Here is an 18801-nt window from a genome sequence, read left to right on the forward strand (position 1 = left end):
CAACCCCACAGGAACCAAGGTTGTAATCAACCCCAGGGCCAGCCCACACCCACGCCCACTTCCCCAGCCAGCCAGGCACACTCACCAGGGAGCCGGTGGTGATGAGGTCCCCAGGGGCCAGAGGCCCTGCTGAGCTTAGTGTCACAGGCAGGCGGTACAATTCGGGACGGGCACACAGCCAGCGGCTGAAACTGAGGGCAAAAGCCAACGGGTACTGCAGCCCGAGGCAGGGAGAGACGGGACTTCAGGGACTTCACGTGGCCATCCCAAACTCTCCCTGCCTGCCCTCTGGTCGGGGGACCCCAAGAGATACCCATCACGGCCCAGGGCAGGGATGAGGGGCTAGGGAGAGAGGACCAGGATACCCGAAGCGAGATCCCTCCAGGCACCGATGCCCGGCTAAGGGTACAGAGATGGGCCTAGAGGAAAGAGACGTGGGGCCTCCCTTTGCCTGACCTGCTCAGGGACCGTCCCTCTATCTGGGTCTCTCCTTGCCTCCCCCAAACCCGCCTTCCTCTGGAACCAACACACATGTCCCCACTCCCCTCCCCAGCTCCACAGGGGTCCCCATCAACCCCATGCCAGTCACTGGGTGGGGAGTCTGGAGGGGCCCCAGGAGAAAAGGGGATGGGTCCGCTCATCCCCCCGCCCCACCTGCTCATGGAGATAGTAGTTAAACAGGACCAGGTAGAAGTATCGCTCCAGGCTCCGCAGCGCCCTCTGCCGGACACCGCACTGGCTGCCGCTTTCCTGAGAGGAAGGGACCAGGAAGGAGGGCCGGCAGTAAAGATGGGGCTGCTAAGCCACCCATCTCCATCCCCAGAAGGGCAGGAGTTAACCCTCAGAAATTCCCATTAGACAATCTACCCCCACCCTTCATAACCTTGTTTCGCCAGGTTGGAAGTTCTTCCAACCCTATCTCCTTTGCTGTGGTTTATCCATGGTGCAGGAAGAGCTACTGGTGACCCCAGGAGGCACTACAGCTCTCGGTGAGGCTCTGTGCCCAGAGACAGGCTGGGCCTCGCCGCTTTGCTCCAATGCCACCTACCATGCAGGGCCGCCCACAATCCGTGTTGAAGCAGCAAGTGTATAAACACCCTTCCCTGAACCAGAGGCCCTCGCTTAAGAGCTGCGACCCTCCCCACCTCAGCGTCCTCTGGGCAGGGGGCTGTCACAGAAAATTCCAAGGGTCCCCCTCTTCACCTTCGGATCTCAGGCTTCTCCTGCTGGGTCAGCAACACCTTTTGGAGGGCAAGTGAGATTCGTACAGGCCCGAAAAAAAGGTCATGCCCTTGGATGAAATTTAATCCCATCTTTGGGAATCCAGGCCAGAGGTCAGCAAACTTTTATTTCTATAAAAGGCCAGACAGTAAATTTTCTAGGCTTGTGGGCTACACCATTTGCCTGGCAACAGCTGGACTCTGCCACGGCAGCATAAGAGAGCCAGAGACGGTACATAAATGGATGGGCAAGACGTCGTTCCAACAAAACTTATTTATCAAAACAGGTGGTGGGTTGGATTTGGCCTGTGGGCCATCGTCTGTCAACCCCTAATCTAGACCTTATAAGGGGAAAAATCCTAAATACACAAAAGCCTCATTTTCATGAAGTAGTTCAATGCGAAGTACTTACTTTGACCCCACTGCGCAACTAGAAGGGGCCTGAAGGTCACAGCAGGTGATGGCCAGGAGGAACACCTGCTCTGTCAGGCTCCCTTCTGAGGCTTTATGACCTGAGCTCACCTAATCCTCACAACAACCCTATGGGGTAGTTATTGTTAGTGGCCTCATTTTACGAGTGGGGAAACTGAGGCACAGAGCAGTGAAGCAGGTTGCCCAGGTCCACACGCCTCTAGGTGGCAGAGCCAGGAACAGAACTCAGGCAATCGGGCCGGAGGTCTGCTCCTAACCTATCAGGCCAATGATGGCTGAGCCTCGCAATGGCCTTGGTTCCACAGCCAGTAAACCTCAACAACGACAAGCAGGTATGACATGGAAAAGACGGGGTTACATGAAATTAAGCAGGACATAAACGTGCCCTAGGCAACCTACAAAAGAACATCAGAAATATGAAAACTGAAGGAAGGCAGCCAAAATGCTCACGGCAGCTGGGCTTGGATGACAGGCAGTTTTACTCCTTCTCTAATTTCTCAATTTTCTATAATATAATACTGCTTTTAAAACACTTTTTTAAGTGTTAAAGAAGAAAAAGACTCTGCGGGCTTTAGATTCTTTCCATGCGCTGTGTGCGAGCAAGCCGACCTCCTCTCCCCAGAGCACAGGGACAGGCCTGCTGAGACAACCCAGAGCCCATCACTCTTCCAGAATCAGCGGCTGGACCAAACCTTGGCCTTCCCAAAGAACAGCGAGGGTTTATTTGCAGGGGGAGCCGGGAGCAGCCTGGGAAGTATCTGGAGCCAGAGGCCCCCAGCACCTTGCCAGCAGCCCCTTCCTCCATCCTGTTTATTCTGCAGCGAGGGGTCCTGGTCAGGGAAAGTAAACTTCCTCTCTTCCTGCAGGCCCAGCTCCCCATCTCCCCTTCCTCTGAAAACTGCTCTGCTCATGGGAGAAGCAGCAATGAGGAAAAGCCAATCTGAAGGGGGCCAGTCAACAGGCCCAACCGAACAAGGCTGCCGGGCTCAGGCAAAAGCAGCGGCTCTCGGTGCCTCACCTGAGCCGCGGTCTCCAGCGGGCTGCCTTCCAGCTCCCTCTGGTGTTCCAAGACTACTTCCTTCAGGTCGTGCAACTCTGCACAGGTGGTGATGGCTCTGTCCACCTGGTGCCAGAGACCAGGGCAGGGAAGAGAGGACAGCGGCAGGGAGGGAGCAGGGCCAAGGAAAGATGGCAGGAGGTAGAAGAGAAGAGAGGGGGAAAGAGGATGACTGGCCGGGAAGGGAAGGAGCGGGCAGGGGAGGAAGAGGCCCCCCAGTGAGGGGAGCGGGTGCCCCTCCACGGCCCCGCCCCCAGCTCCTTGCCCAGCCCCCTCGCTCACCTCCTCCACCATCCTCCTCCCCTGGGGTACCACGTGGAGAAAGCTCTGGACCACCTGGAGCTGCTGCATGGGCAGTGGCTTGGTCTTCGTAGGGGCAGCCCTGACAGGGAGGGGCAGTAGCATCATCAGCGCTCCCAAAGGCCTGGAGGACGCCCCGCTGTCGACACCCTCCCATTCATCTGGCCGATGAGAGGCACCGGACTACATGCTCCAAGTTTTCCTTCCAAAGCAGTTGGGGAGACAAGAGGCGTTTGTTCCACTGGGGAAACTGGGGCCCAGAAAGGCCAAGTGACTTTCTCCAGGTCAGCCAGTGAAGTCTGCGGCAAACAGGGAAGTGAACCCCAGCTGCCCAACTTCCAGCTGTAGCTCTGGGCTTCTGACGTGTCCCCGGCAACCTGGGGAAGCCCCGCCCTCCCTTATCCCCGCAGTCCCCTGGGGCACTGGGTCCCACGAGCCACTCACTCCGGCCTCGAGGCAGTCCCACTGTGGTGAAGCAGGATGAGGGTGCCCAGAACCATGCCCAGGTTGGTCCTGCCCACGCCCGTCTGGCAGCTGAAGAGGAGAGCAGGGGGAGGCCCGTGGGCATCTCGGAGCAGCAGCAGGCTGGGGGTCTCCTGGGGAAGGGCCATGAAGAGCAGGTAACGGCGTGACCGGAAAGCCCTCGGCTGAGGACCAAATTGGGGTTGGGGGGTCATGACATGGGCCGCCCAGCCCCACGGCCCGATCTGCTCCACCTGCCCCAGGAGCACAGGCCCTGCCTCCTTCCCAGGGCCCTGGAGCTGAGAACTACTCAGAGGGGACAGGGCCACAGTTACTCTGCTGTGAGAGGCAAATTAAATAAGGTGACCTCCCAAGGAGGTTGGGACAGAAACACCGGTACTCAGGAGATATCAGCTGAAGCCTGGAAGGTAAGAATTTTTAGTTCCAATATAGAAATGAGGAACTTGAGGCCTAGAAGTTAGGAGATCTGTCCAGGATCACACAGCAAGTTAGCAGCCAAGCCACAGCCAGAGTCCAGTCCTCCAGACGGTCAGCGCTGGGCTCTGTCATTAGAGAATGTACAAATACACACCCACACCAGACACACACACACAGCCCACACACTCATGCCCTCAGCCTTCCTCCAGAAGCCACACCCACCAGGGCATCTCCATGGAGACGGGGCCTCGACACAGACCCACTCTCCAAGCACCTGCCCACCCTCCGTGCTCCCACCACCCCTCTTGCCCCCACTTACCCGGAGGACACTGACAAAGGCATCAAACTGGGCTTCCAGGGGGGCCCCTTGCTCTGGCAGGGGCAGACGGTGGTACCTGCCAGGTGAGGGGGAGCAGCCCATCAGGCAGGCCACACACCCCGGACATCCCCTCACCCCCATATTCCCATGGGAGACACAGGCGTGGGGAACTCAGCCCAACCTGCAGATGGTGAGACTGAGGCCGCAGCTGGAGAGCAGGCCCAGAGAGCACCCACGCCCAGCACACTGGGGGCCTGTGCAGGCCCTCAGTACCTGTAGGTGGGCCGCAGGAAGAGGGGCCGCTTGTACACCTCCTGGGTCACGTACACATCCTCCTCGCCCCTGACGGCCACGGCGTGGGGCTCCCCCCGCAGGTCTTCGGTGTTGTGGTACACGTAGTACTTATTCTCGCTCAGCTGGGCAAAGTCGTGGATCTACAGGAGGTAGGGGGCCAGAGGGCCATGACGGACTTTCCTGGCTGAGCTCTGGAGTGCCTAGGCCACACAGAGGCCATGGACAGGCTGCTTTCCCTCCAGGGAGAACCACACACCAGAGGTCCTCTCTGTGCCCTGGGAGCCCTGACAGGACCAGGGCGGCCACTGGCCTGAGGGCAGCCACTCATGCCTGAGTTGATATGGCCCACACTGGGGCCAGGTTGGAAGGGCTTGGCCCAGTGGGCAGCAGGAATTGGCTAAACCGCCAGACTGAAGGACAGGAGGAAGCTCGGTCAACTGGGAGCCAGAGGGGAGAAAGCCTGAGCTGCGGCCTCCGTTCCTGCCCGGGATGTCCCAGGGGAGGTAGGGGACGCCACGACCCCCACACACTATTTACACACCTCTGTGCTGCATCAACAGCCTCAGAGACCCTGACAAACCTTCCAGCTGTGAAGGAGGACAGAGGAACCTCAGAAACAGAGGCCCGTGGAGAGAAGTGACCCAGCCCAGGCCTCACAGCTCACAGGAGGCTGAACTTGTCTTGGGGCTTTTAGTCTAGTGCTCTTTCCCCTCCACCAGACCCTTTTCTAAATAATGACGCTGAGTTTGGAGGAGAAAAGCAGGGGGGGAAAGGGGCAGAGGCAAGCAGAGCCGAGAAGAGAAGCCCTTCCCCTGGCTGCCCAGAGCCAGCGTTGCAGCAGCCATTCACCCAAGCAGGGCAGAAAAGTGAGCGAGTGTGTGCCAGTGAGAGCAAGGCGGGGCTGGGGCTCAACTCAGCTGTCCAAGGCCTATCAGAAGGGCAGCCTCCCACCCACACCGGTGGCCCTCACCTCCTTCCGGATGGCCAGCTCCAAGCGCTCCACCTGGACCCCAGGTCCGAGGCCCTGGAGGTTCTCGTGAAGACTCTGCTTGTCTCGAGGCGTGTAGGGCACGAAGTCCTCATCAGCACGCAGGAACAGCACGGGCTCCTCCCGTACACAGAAGATGACGCACTCCTGCCGGGAACCCGAGAAGGAAGGAACCATCACCGCTATCCGGAGTGGACACCTGCTCCACTGCCCCACCTCTGGGCCCCTGAGCTAGCCGCTCCCCCTCATCGTGGGCCCATCACCCCACTCTGCCCCTGCAACCTGAATCCTACCCCAGAAGCAAAGCTCAGTCCCAGTGCCACCGGCTCCTGACCCTCCCTCCTCTCAGGGCCAACAGCCCTTCATCTGAATCTTGAGGTGTTAACTCCTGCTCTGGATTAATGTTATCAATGAATACATCTTTCTCCCTTTGTGGACCACAGGTTCCTTGCGGGTAGAATCACGTCCTTGTCATTTTCATGTCCCCACAATTCCTAGTGCAGAGCCCTAGGTAAATCAAGTGCTTGATAAACATCAGCTGAGGAAGTGAATGCCCACCACCACCATGTAATCATTCATTCACTGAGCACCGTACAGACAGAGGGAGATGTGTGGGCAGGCCCCACCCTGGAGAAGTTGCTGGGAAGGTGGGATCCATGCTCAGCTAACACCCCCTCCCCACTCTGGTTCACTAAGGACTCTCCATCTTAACCCAGGTCAAATCACACTCGGCTGCCCGCCATAAACCTGCAATCACAGTGGACACTCATCCTCTGTCCTGGAGACACTTAAAACCCCACCTCCACATGAGGCAGGAGAGAGGAGGCATGTAAAGCAGGCATGTGGAGTCCAGGGGTCTAGGTTTGTGTCTTGGGACACCACTCAGGGGCTGTGTCACTTATCCTCTCTGGGCCTCAGTTTCCTCCTCTGTAAAATGGGAGAATAACTGCCTCATAGGATTGACATGAGGACGTAAGTGTTAGCTGTGATCATCATCCTGTGGGGTGTATAAGGGGCTTCTGACCTTGGGGCTCCCATGTCCACACAGGACAGTGCAATAAACATTTACCCAGAATTTCCCAGTCATGCTGACCACAGTGACCATAATGGCACTGAAGGCCTGGCAGGGCCTGGGCCTGGTCACCAGTCACCCTCCTTATGATATGGCCAGGCCCCTCCAGAGCCTCGGAAGTTGCCCCTCCAGGAACCCCCTTCCCCAGATTTGGGGGCTAGCCCCTGCCTGGGAAATGGCCATGCTTACCCTGTGTCCATCCTTCTGGAGTTTCTGAAGAACCCGCCTGAATCCTGAGAGGCTGGGCTGCCCCATGCCGAACACAGCGAGCCCGCCCCGCACCTGCCGGAAGTTGGGGGCCCCACAGCTCTGCAGAGTGCCCAGCACATCCATCTTCTCCGCAACATCCCGCACTAGGAAGTAGCGGCCCTGACAGGGGGAGAGCCACAGGGGGTCACTCAGATGACTCAGGGATGTCTTCTACAAACAGGGCTCTGTCCCAGACCCCAGGGGATGGGGAGCAGGGAGAGGGGGTGGGGGACATGGTCCTCAAGTTGTCTGCTGACTCGTGGAAAAAGTAGACAAAATACGTGACTATCCGTGATGCCAGGAGGAGTGTCGTACAGTGTGGGAAAAGGAAATGCAACTCCTCCTGAGGGGGAATCCAAAAGGGCTTCATACAGGAAGTGGCATCTGAGCCTGGCCTTGAAGAAGGAGAGCAGGGAGAGGTACTCCAGGGACATGAAACAGAAGACCAAAGCTGCCTCTAGGGTGGGCCTGCAGCTCCCCGGGCACACAGAAAACATCTCTCATACCCAGAGGAAGCTCATGGAAAAGGGGCTCGAGTAGGGAGTCACAGCTGGGGCACCAAGAACCAACCAGGAGAAAACTGCTAGCCACTTCCTAGAGGCCTGCGGCTCTGGGAATGGGCAGGTTTCTCCCCTCCCCAGCTGGGGAGGCAGTGACTACAGAGAAAAGAGGAAAACACTACTCAGGGATCAGGTGAAAGCAGGAGGAACCAGAAGACACATTCCTGGGCAAAAAGGAACCATGAGGTCATCTCATCCACCTGTTCACCCATCTACCCGTCCACTGCCACCTCCTACCCAGACCCTCTTTCAACAAATACAGTTTAATCATCATGATTATCATTCATTCATTCATTCATTCATTCACTATTTATTGAGCAACTACATTATACCCAAGCACTGTTCTAGGGCCTGGGGCTATAGCAGTGAACAAGACACATGAAAAGTCATCTGCCCTTGTAGACTTTACTTTCCAGGGGATATTTAAGGCAAAAAAAAAAAAAAAAAGATACAAAGACAGATAGATACATGTACATGTACATCTACATCTCTCTACATTCCAGAGAAGTTCTGAAACTTCAAAAGAGAATGGGATGGAGATTCCCAGCCTGGGGGGAGCTGTCTGGGGTCCCAGGTCCTTCAGGCTCCCTTCTCTGTTCTCCCTGGTGCTCCGAGAGAGAGGTGTGGGCAGGCTGGGGCCAGGCAGGGGACAGATGAGGACAGAAGAGCAGGGGGCTCCACAGGGCAGGAGGAACGGGGCCCAGGAAACCAGGGGATGAGAGGAAGTGGGATCAGGACCCCAGAGGGTGGGGTGAGGCAGTGAAGCAGAGAAGGGGGACAGTGTGGAAAGCAGGAGGAGATTAGGGAGGGAGCCTGTGAGGAAGGAGGGCAAGAGGGTGGGAGAGGCCGCAAGGGGGAGAGAGGGACAGGCCCAACCTCACCTGCACCAGGTAGTGCTCTGGGGTGGCATCTGAGAGCCGGCCCAGCGTGTAATGGGCTTTGAGCAGCTCATCGTGGATCTGGAACTCCTCCTTGCAGTTGTACCTGCCAGGGGCAGGATGGAGACTGAGTCAGGCAACCTCCACAGCCAGTATCCGCTCCACCCTCACCAGGCCTACGGCAGGGCCACCCCATCCCACACACGCATTTATGATAGAGGCTGCCCACTGTCCCCCAGTAGCCACTCTCCCCTTCTTCCTCAGCAATAGTACCCTGGAATGTGACTGGGACATCCAGCTGAAGACTACATGTCCCAGCCTCCCTTGCAGCTAGTGTGATCATGTGATTCAGTTTGGGCCAATGGGATGTGAGGAGAAGTGATGTGTGCAACTTCTGGGCCATCCCCGTAAAGAGAAGATGTGTGCCCTCTACCCTTCCCTCCTTCTCCCTGTCTAGCATCCAGAAATGATGGCAGGAAGTAGATGCTGATGATGGTGGGGCAACAAGAGAGGAGGAGCCTGACTGATCATGGAGCAGCCACATCAGCCTGGAGTACCTCCTGGACGTTTGTGTAGAGAGAAGCTTCTGTCTTGTTTAAGGCCTCCTTAAACAAGGCTTAACAAGGACCATCCCAGACGGTCCCTCCATCAGACTGTCTCTGAGAACAACCCCACACTGACAACCCCCTAGCACAGTGCAGTGGTTCAGGACCCAGGCTTTGGGGCCATGTGGCCTGGGTATGACTCCGACTCCACCTGCTCATTAACTCCATGGCTTTGGAGTTACTTGCTCTATAGCTCCGTTTCCAGTAACTGCAACCTCCTAAGGGCTGCTGTGAGAAGACAGTGCACTAATGAAGTAAGTGCTTAGCCCAGTGCCTCGAAGACTGTGATCATTTAGTCATCTAACTACAATTACTAGCAGTAGTTCTACCTCCACACAGGGCCATTTCAAACAAAACCCACAGCTTTCTGTAGATGCTAAACCAGGGGGAGTGCTGTGCACTCAAGACCCAACAAGTTTCTGTGCTGATTATAACAATGAATAAGACAGCCTCCCAGAGCTCATGATCTGGGGTCTGAGCCTCTTTACAAAAGGAAAGGCAGGGTGGGGGAATGACTGGGGTGGGGAGCACTAGACAGGAGTCCAGAGACCTGGGCTCCCTCGGCCAGCTCTGCTTCCATCACACGGGACCCGTGGCGAGCAAACCATTCTGCCTCCCGAGACTCAGTTCCTGTGTCTAGATCAGTTTTCACATCTGATCTAATAGCTATCAGGTCAGGAGTGAGCAAACCTTTCCTATAAAGGACCAGATAAAGATAGTAAATACTTTAGGCTTTGTGGGCCAGGCAGTCAGCTGCAACTCCTCAACTCTGCTGTTGCAGCCTTAAGCGTCTGCTGACAATACGCAAATGAGCGGGAGTGGCAGTGTCCCAACAAACTCTTATCGAACTCTTATTTACCGAAACAGGAGATGGGCCTGAAGGATACGGTTTGCCAGCCGCTGTACTGGATGGTCTTCTAAGGTCCCTTGAACCTCAAACAAGCTACAACCCAAGGATCACTGGGTCACGGCTGGCTCCAGGGAGCACACAGTCTCACTACAGTGGATTTCTGCAGCAGACCGGTGACTGTCCTGAGCCACACCACGCTTAAATATTTTGAATGTCATCCCCACATATCCTGATAAGGAAACTGAGGCCCCGAGAGGGAAAAGTATCTGCCCACGGTCACAGAGCAGGACAGAGGCAGAGCCAGGCCCAGGACACGAGGTTCCAACACTGTGCTCAAGACCCTGACCTAGTTTTGTCATCTGCTAGTCAAAAGACTATATATCAAGTCCCTTTTTTCTTTTTTAAATAAACTTATTTTATTTTTTTTATTGCTGGCTGTGCTGGGTCTTCATTGCTTCGCGCAGACTTTCTCTAGTTGCGGTGAGCAGGGGCTGCTCTTCGTTGTGGTGCATGGGCTTCTCATTGCGGTGGCTTCTCTTGCTGTGGAGCACGGGCTCTAGGCACGTGGGCTTTAGTAGTTGTGGCACATGGGCTTCAGTAGTTGTGGCTCGCAGGCTCTAGAGTACAGGCTCAGTAGCTGTGGCGCACGGGCTTAGTTGCTCCACGGCATGTGGGATCTTCCCGGACCAGGGCTCGAACCCATGTCCCCTGCATTGGCAGGCAGATTCTTAACCACTGAGCCACCAGGGAAGCCCTCAAGTCCCTTTTACTTAACGTCTCTTTTCCTCCCCTTATCATAAGCACAGTAACGTATTATGACTACAATTTTCCTGTCACGCCCCAAAGGCAGCAGGCCGGATTTATCATTCCCACTCCTCAGGTTTCCTTATACAGAAGGCCCCATCTGCTAACTCTCTGCCAAACGTCTCTGCGTGGAATACATTTAATTCTTAGCTCATCATGTCCCACTTCCTCCATCCTGGAGGGGTCTAGAGGCAGGGAAGCTCGGTGGGCAGATATGATATAAGGCAAGGCTTCCTGACTCACCGGGAGACACATCCAATGCCCCTTCTGTCTCCCTGGCCTCAGGCTCCCAGCACCCACTCCTTCCCTGGGCCCACATGAGGCATGCAGTGTGTCCAGGTCTCTCAAAATATGGGGCCAGAACAAACCCTCAGCCTCCTCTGGGAATGTCCTTGAAGGGCCTAATTAGGAGAGTTGACCAACAGCTTCCAGCTTTTTCAGCCCAAGGCCCTTTAATGGCCCGGTGTTAACCTCAGTTTCGAACCATAATTACAGGTTTTGGGGGGGAAAAATCTACATTTTATGCATCTAAGAATATACACTTCCTTTGAAAACGTCAGCAAAAAATTACACTCAAAAGGGTGTCCCCCCTCCCCCAGCCACTCTTCCCTCTCCACACTCCCTGGCACTGTGACATGGTAAGTAATATGGGCTAAGAGACCCGTGACAGACACCGGCTCTGCCACCCACTTCCTGTGTGACTCCAGACAAACTGCTTAACCTCTCTGGGCCTCAGTATCTTCATCTACGAAAGCAGTTTGGAGACGTGAAGTGCTGTATGCCACCACCCCTCCAGGCAGCTCCCCCCAGCCATGTCTTCCGGGGACATGGTCACACTTGTCCTGCCACTCACGTGATCACGACGGGGGCCACCTTGTTGGGGATGATGGACTTGGCCTTACTGTTGTGCAAGCCCGTGGTCTGGAAGGAGTGGACACTGAGTGAGTGCCGACCGTCCATCGTGCCGCCGTTCTGGAGGCCCTCAAAGGGGGCGCTGGCTGAGACTGTCTGCTGGGCTGTGCTGGCCGTTGTACCCATAGTCTGCCGGCGGCCTCAGGACCCAAGACCTGTGGGGTAAGAGGTCAAGGAGGGGGTGGGAAAAGCCACAGCAGGAAGGGACCCAGCCCACCCACCATCCCTACCCTGTGAACAGATACACAGTCTGAGGCCCATGAGAGGGCCAGCTCACCCTGCAGCTGGAGACAGAGGGTGGGTTTGCTGCCTCCACGCCGGTGCCCAGCAAAGCATACGTTCGCGGAGCACCTAATGTGTGCCTGGCCCCCTGCTGCTGCCTTGGGGGGAGTTATGGACATGGAGAGTCAAGAAGATGTAGCCCCCTGACCCCTTACAGCTTACACTCCCCCAGTGAAGATAAGACAGTTAGGAAGGCGTTAACCATCCCCATCAGGGCAGGACCTAGGGCTCCAAGTAATTGGGTCAGGCCACATGGAGGCCACGCCCTCTAGACTGGGAGAAGGAGGAGGCCCTCACCAGAGGGAGAACCAGAACCAGAGGCAGAGGGAAGTATGGAGACAGATTTGAAGGATTTGGATGCAAACAGGACGCAGGAGGATATTCTAGCCGTGAATGTCACAAAATGAGGCCAGGGAAGTCCAGATTGGGTGAGTTCTCAGCAGGTCAAGGGTTCAACAAAAACACCAGGCCCCTGAACTCTACATCAGTAACCTCAACACCATCAACATCGCAACAGCCAACGCTTTTGCCCAACATCCGGCATGCCAGGCATCCTCATGGACTCCCAATTCCTCTCACAGGGCTCTCTCCTAGGGAAATATTGATAGTTAAGGATGCACGTAACAACTGGGCTACAAGGGTGTTTTGTTGATTGCAATGTTACTTACAGTAACAAAACACTGGAAACAGCCTGCAACGGGATTTGCTGAATAAATTATGGGGTATCTCTAACGTGGAATGTTAAACAGCCTTAAAAATACCTTATTGACTGCTGTGGAAAGATATCTAGGAAACAGGAATGGAAGGAGCAGGCTGCAAAGCAAGTACAGACTATAATCTCATTTTAATGCATGAACATGTAGCAGGAGAAAAATCCGGGAAGAGGCAGCCGTGCAGGTATCAAGATGCTAACCTGAGTCATCACCTGGTGATGAGATTATAGACAATTTTTATCTTCTCCTTTTTCCTTATCTGCGGTTTCTGATTTTTCTCCTCTGAACACTGGGTAATAAAATATATTTAAAACAAATAAAAAGAATGGCTGGGGAAGCAGGCCAGGAGAGCTGCTAAGAGCTGGTAGAGGGTGTGGGGAGAACTGGCTCAGGTGTCCAAGAACCAGGCCCGCTGGGAAGGGAAGGGGCTGGGAATTCCACACAGACCCAAGAGAGGGGGCGACAGACGTGGGAGACAGAAGCTCAAAGAACTTTCTGAGAGCCCAGCAGCAGCTGGTCCCATGTGGCGCTGACAGACCAGGATCTGGAGGGGGAGGGAGCGACCTGCCCGGCCAGCCCCCACCCCCCACCTGCACCCTGAGATACTTCGCCTCTGAGAACACAGAGGCGATAAGCAGTCTTTAGAACCTGACGACTCCCCTCCGCTCCCCAAGCTGCCTGGCATGAGCTGTGCCCCCTCAGGCAGCGGGGACTACCTGTCCCCCACCATCCACGCTCCGCCCACGCCCTCTCATAAGCAGCAGCGGCACCTCAGGCAGTGGATGGTGGGGTCAGGGGTCAGTATGAAACCGGGGCAGCAGATCAGTCTGAAGGCTGAGCTCACTGCGCCCTCTCCCCTCCCAGATCCCGAATCAGAGCTCCTGGTCCCAAGGCGGGCGCTCCCAGGGCCTCCCCGGGCTGTGCCCTCAGGCTCCGCCTTCCCAGAGCCACCCAGACAGAATGGCTACTCATTCCACCCCTCCCAGCACGCCAAACCACCCCCTCTCCCTCTCCAGTCTGGAAAGGGTTCCCCACCTCTCTCCGGCCCAGCCTTGTCACCCTTGACAACTCCCAGCAGCTGTGTGACAGCTCTGCTAACACGCTAACCGAATGTTTTTGTAAGAGCCTCATCACGACTCTCCACACCCGGTCCAATCTCTCTCTTTTTTTTTTTTTTCCTGGTAGAAGGTGGAAGGAATGAGCCTCTGTTTCCAAACAGAAACACAGGCACTCAGACCAGGTGAAGGGCTCCACAGTGGACCCCCAGCTGACCGTCAGCAGAGCCAGAACCTTCTCTCCGCTTCGCCTGCCACAGCAGGTCCCCAACATGGCTCACCAACTGTCCCTAGACCCCTCTTCAGCAGCCTGGGCCAAGGAGGCATGGGTGGGAACAGCCTCCTCCAAGAACAGGACTTGGGAGGCTGTCCCAAAGGAGGGAGTGACGGACAGGACATGGGAAGGGCCTGCAGGAGGCAACAGCTGGCTACAGCTGCCAGGCCGAGGCTGGGTCCTGCTCCCACGGGGCTGGGCCAGGCCTGGCACCTCCATCTCGCCTGCCCCTCGCCTCCCCCAAAGCTCCAGCTCCTGCCTTCTTCGTCTCTCTCGAGGGCTCCACAGGCGGTGAAAGGCCCCAGCCGGTCCCTATAAGGACAGCCCGGAGACAATACAGATGTGCACAGCTGCAGGCGTGGGGGAAAGACCGTATCATCTGAAAGTTGACCTGTCTCCAAAATGTCTAGAGGAGGGGGAAACCCTGGGATTCCCAGGCTTCTCACTCTGCAACTCTCCCCCTGAAGCCTCTCCACCCCACCTAGAGTGAGCCTCGCCAGCAAAGGACCCTTCCTCCTGATGGCCACATGCTGTGGGGCCTTGGGCAATTTACTTCTCCCCTCTGGGCCTCAGCAGCCCCAGCCATAAAATGACAGTGAAGGATGGGACAGTCTGAAGGCCCCTTCCAAATGGATCTAGCTCCTAAGATTGGCAGTCCTAGTGGTGATACCACTGCTGTCCACTGCCAGGGCCAGGGGTCAGCAAGGGCACACATGCAGGTGGGGTCCCTAGTGCTCAAACCTCCACTGCAGGGAGAATTGGGGTAGACTAGGATGAGACTAGATAGTAAGATGGGGGGGTGCGGATCTATGAGCCTGGATGGTTTTGCAAACAATTAGGCCTTATTTTCCTAACTTCTAACTAAAAGCTAACATCTCCTTAACCACAAGTGAAGGCCACTCCTGCTGTGTCGCAAAGCCCAGGACATAGTCACCACTGAGCTCAGAGACGTGTTCACATCACACGGCAGCCGTGCAGGTATCTGGAAACGTGGCTTGCGCTCATCACTCCCTTCACACCACTGTAATTATCAGACCTGGTCCCCTGCCCCCCAGGTCTCAGGTGACAGGACCGGCCAACTCTGGGCGACTCTGCGCCTGGCGGTCTTGATCCCCCAGAGCGGGATCCAGATTCTCACAACCGCCTTTCACTCAACAAGCGTGGAGAATGTGACAATCCAAGCGAGAAGACTAGCCTCACCTTCCGAAGCCAGCTGTAAAGAAGCTGCCATGCCATTTGCAAAATGGGGCTCTCCACACTTAGGACCATCGAACCAATCGCAAACGCCTGCATGTCCATCATGCTGGCCATGTGCCCTCAAAGGCACACCCCAGATGAATGTCCCCATCAAAGCCAAGCAACAGCAGCCTTGACACTGGTGTGTCTTTAAAAAAGTAAAATTTAACCTTAATGTCACTTAATGGATTATCTTATTAACGCAAGAATATCTAAGGACATGTATTACTACATCACAAGTTTGTTTTTTAGTATTTTGATAGCACTCTCAATAAAATTTACTCCCTCTGTAATCCCAAATATTTAATTTGTGCATTTAAAAACATCATTCCGAGAAGGGATCTGTGAGCTTCTGCCATTCTGCTACAGGAGCTCTTGGCAAATAAAAAAGGGAATCACTGCTTTAAGGGAACACCGTGCCCCACCAAATACAGGCCCCTTCCACGTTTCTCCATTGCTTGTTTGTTGACATTTCAAAGCACCTACTAAGTGCCAGGCACCATGCGGGGTGCTTTACAACATATGGTGCCCCCTACACACAACCCTATAAGGTTCAGGCCTCACTGTGTCCATTTCAGGTGAGGACAGCTGGCCTTTGCTAAGTGGCAGCATAAGCTTGCCTCCCTGTCTCTTCACAGCTGACCCTGACCGCAAGAACACCCCACACACTCTTCTCTCCCTCTTGGACCTGCTTGACCGCCACTCAGAGACCTTAGGGACCCCCATCCACTCCACTCTCTGCCAGGGCACCCAGACACGACCTCCTAGAGGGGAAGAGAGACGCACAGTCTCCCATGCAGGGAGCGAGGACTCCAGATTCCATTTCACCCACAAAAGTTCTCAGTGACCAGCTAAGAAGCCACAGAATCATCTAGGCTGCAGTTACAACTGCATTTGAGAAAGTTCCACACATGGACATGCCACCCTCCTGCCTCTGGGCAATCACACAGCAGTCAGTCCCGAGAGAAAAGAAACCACCCTATGGAATCTTTCACAGAGAGGTGACCTCATTTCTCCAAGAAGAATCAAACTTCAGGAGCTGGAATATTAGCTCCAAGTCATCAACTAACTGCCTTATGCTACAGCATAAACGTCCAGCTTGCCGGAGCAGTGAGCCTCTCGTCAATGGCCGTATTCAAGCCAAGGGGATGCTGCAGACAACCATTCTGGGTCCTAGAGTGGGGATGACAGACAAGAGGTTCAACAGCTGATTCCTAAGGCCCTGGACCTAAACATCGCAGGAGCCCAAGTCCATTTCTTTTCATATGATTCTTGGTAGAAGTGAATCATCACCATTCTGGTCTCAGTTTCCCCATCTCTAATCCAAAGCTCACAGTCCCCCCTCTCCCATGTCTTCTATCCTGGTCATGGAACAGCAGCCATGACCTCCAGTTTGTCAAACCCTATGGACTTGGAAAAGATGAATGGTGGCTTTTCCAAAGCAGAGTCTGTCTCTTGCAACTGAAGCAGAAACCTGGACATCTGCTCCTGACCCAGCCACCACCCTGCCCCATCCCTTTCTCCTGCCATTCCTGCCTGCCCGACCCTCTTGCAAAATCCCAAGTCCTGCCTTAGGGAATGCTGTGATCACAGGAACTTCCACAAAAGGCCCCCAAAAGCAGAGATTCAGAGCTGGCTACACCCCTGGAGGTCACCTAGCCCAACCTTCTCTTTCTACAGATAAGGAAACTGAGGTCCAGAGAGGGTAAGTGATGAACTCCAAGTCATAAGGGAAGAGGTCATAAGGACAAAACTGGGACGCAGGGCTCCTGCCTCCCAATTCCAGGCCCGCTGGCTGGGCCATGCTGACTCTGGCCTGAGGCAAGGGGAAGCTTTTGCTGAGAGCGCAGGAAGATCGATTTGAGCAGACATTGTACCACTGGTCAAATCAGGGGGTGTTGGTCAAGTATGTGATTCCTATGCCTACCTTGGGTGAGCAGGAAGGGGAGGGTCTAAACAGGATGCCTGAGATAGCCAGTGACCCTGAGTGTTGACCCAGACGGATGCCAGGAGGGCCAGTGGGTGGACCTCTGATCGCAAAGCATTTGACGTATATTATCTCATTTAATCCCGACCAAAAGAGATGCCAGCTCTTACAACTCAATATTAAGTTAACCAAAAATCCAATTTACAATGGCAAAAGATTTAAAGGTACATACGGATGCCAAATAAGCATATAAAAGATGTTCAGCATCTTATGTCATCAGGAAAATGACAATTTTGTTTTTCTCTTTTTTGCTGCACCGCGCAGCATGTGGGATCTTAGTTCCCTGACCAGGGATTGAACCCGTACCCCCTGCAGTAGAAGCACGGAGTCTTAATCACTAGACTGCCAGGAAAGTCCCATAGAATGACAAATTTTAAAAGATCAACAACATCAAGTGTTGGTAAGGTTGTGGATGAACTGGAGACCCAGTGCTTAAGTGTAACATCACACAGCCACTTTGGAAGACAGCTTTGTAGTTTCTTACAAATTTAAACATACAATTACCATATAACTCAGCAATTCTACTCTCAGGCAACTAACTACCCAAGAGAAATGAAACCATGTCCAGAAAAAGGCTTGTACACAGTAGCATTATTCATTGTAACCCCAAACTGAAATCAACTCACATGTCCACCAACTGGTGAACAGATGAAAAAAATGTGAAAAACGTGCACATTTATACAATGAAATACTACTCAGCAATAAAAAAGGAACAAGTTACTGATACACACATGACATGGGATGAACCTCACAAACATACTAAGAGAAACAGGCAGGCCCCAGACACTTCAAACTGTATGGCTCCATTTATATGACATCTGAGAAAAGGCAAAGCTACAGGGGCAGAAAGCAGATCAATGGCTGTCAGGGACAGGGGAGTCGACCGCATAGGGGCTCGAGGGCACCTTTAGGGGATAGAATTGCTCTATGTATTGAATGTGGTGATTACACAAGTACATACATTTGCCAGTGGTGAACTGTACACTTAAAATGGGTGAATTCTGTCATATGAAGTTTGCCTAAATAAATCTGTTACAAACAAGAGGAGCTCGCCCCCCTCATCACACCTTCCTCCTTAGCTCCACAACTCACCCACTGTGCAACCTCAGCCAAGCTACCTCTCTGGACTTCAGTTGCCACATCAATGAAATGGGGACAACAATAGTACCTCCCCTGAGGGGTTGCTATGAAGGTTCAACAATACAGTTGACCCTTAAACAACACAGGGGTTAGGGGCGTTGACCCCCCAGGCAGTCTAAGATCCGTACCCGCAATTCCGTGTACCTGGATCCAACCAACCACAGATCATGCAGTAGCTATCTATTGAAAAACACTCACGTATTAAGTGGACCCGCGCAGTTCAAACCTGTGTTGTTCAAGGGTCCACTGTGTAACTATAAAAGTCCTCAGAACAGGGCCTGATCAGTGAGTCCTCCTTAAAAATCAGCTGTTATCATGCACTGCAGAGGTGGGGGCAGGGATCAATCAGACTCTGGAGCTGGGCTGTGCAATACAGTAACCACCACTGCACTGGCTGCTGAGCCCTTGCAATGTGGCTGGTCCACACTGGGATGTGCTGCAAGTGTAAAATACACACTGGATTCGAAGATGTAGTACAACAAAAAAGTGAAATATCTCATTAACAATTTATTATGTTGATTATATGTCAAAATGATAATATTTTGATATACTGGGATTAAATAATACATGTTACTAAAATTAAGTTCACCTATTTCTTTTTTACTTTTTTATATGGCCAGTTAAAATGACACGTGGTGAAACTAACACAACATTGCAAACCAACTATACTTCAA

General features: G+C 54.0%; 1 protein-coding gene across 5 annotated transcripts in view; it reads right to left on the reverse strand.

Annotated features, from left to right (window-relative positions):
* The window catches only part of PALD1 (phosphatase domain containing paladin 1), a 141964-nt gene that overhangs the window by 91048 nt on the left and 32115 nt on the right, over positions 1-18801 (reverse strand). For all 5 annotated transcript variants that reach the window (XM_081244962.1, XM_081244960.1, XM_081244959.1 and 2 more), the window contains exons 2-12: positions 11382-11595; positions 8273-8375; positions 6772-6951; positions 5493-5657; positions 4502-4662; positions 4229-4304; positions 3454-3605; positions 2992-3091; positions 2671-2775; positions 655-750; positions 86-214 (exon numbers count right to left, since the gene is read on the reverse strand). In XM_081244962.1, the coding sequence (XP_081101088.1) occupies positions 86-214; positions 655-750; positions 2671-2775; positions 2992-3091; positions 3454-3605; positions 4229-4304; positions 4502-4662; positions 5493-5657; positions 6772-6951; positions 8273-8375; positions 11382-11566 (1452 nt within the window). In that variant the 5' untranslated portion in view covers positions 11567-11595. The remainder of the gene's footprint in view (positions 1-85; positions 215-654; positions 751-2670; positions 2776-2991; positions 3092-3453; positions 3606-4228; positions 4305-4501; positions 4663-5492; positions 5658-6771; positions 6952-8272; positions 8376-11381; positions 11596-18801) is intronic.

This window comes from Mesoplodon bidens (assembly GCF_964165515.1).
Source record: "Mesoplodon bidens genome assembly, chromosome: 1".
Classification (NCBI taxonomy): Eukaryota; Metazoa; Chordata; class Mammalia; order Artiodactyla; family Ziphiidae; genus Mesoplodon; species Mesoplodon bidens.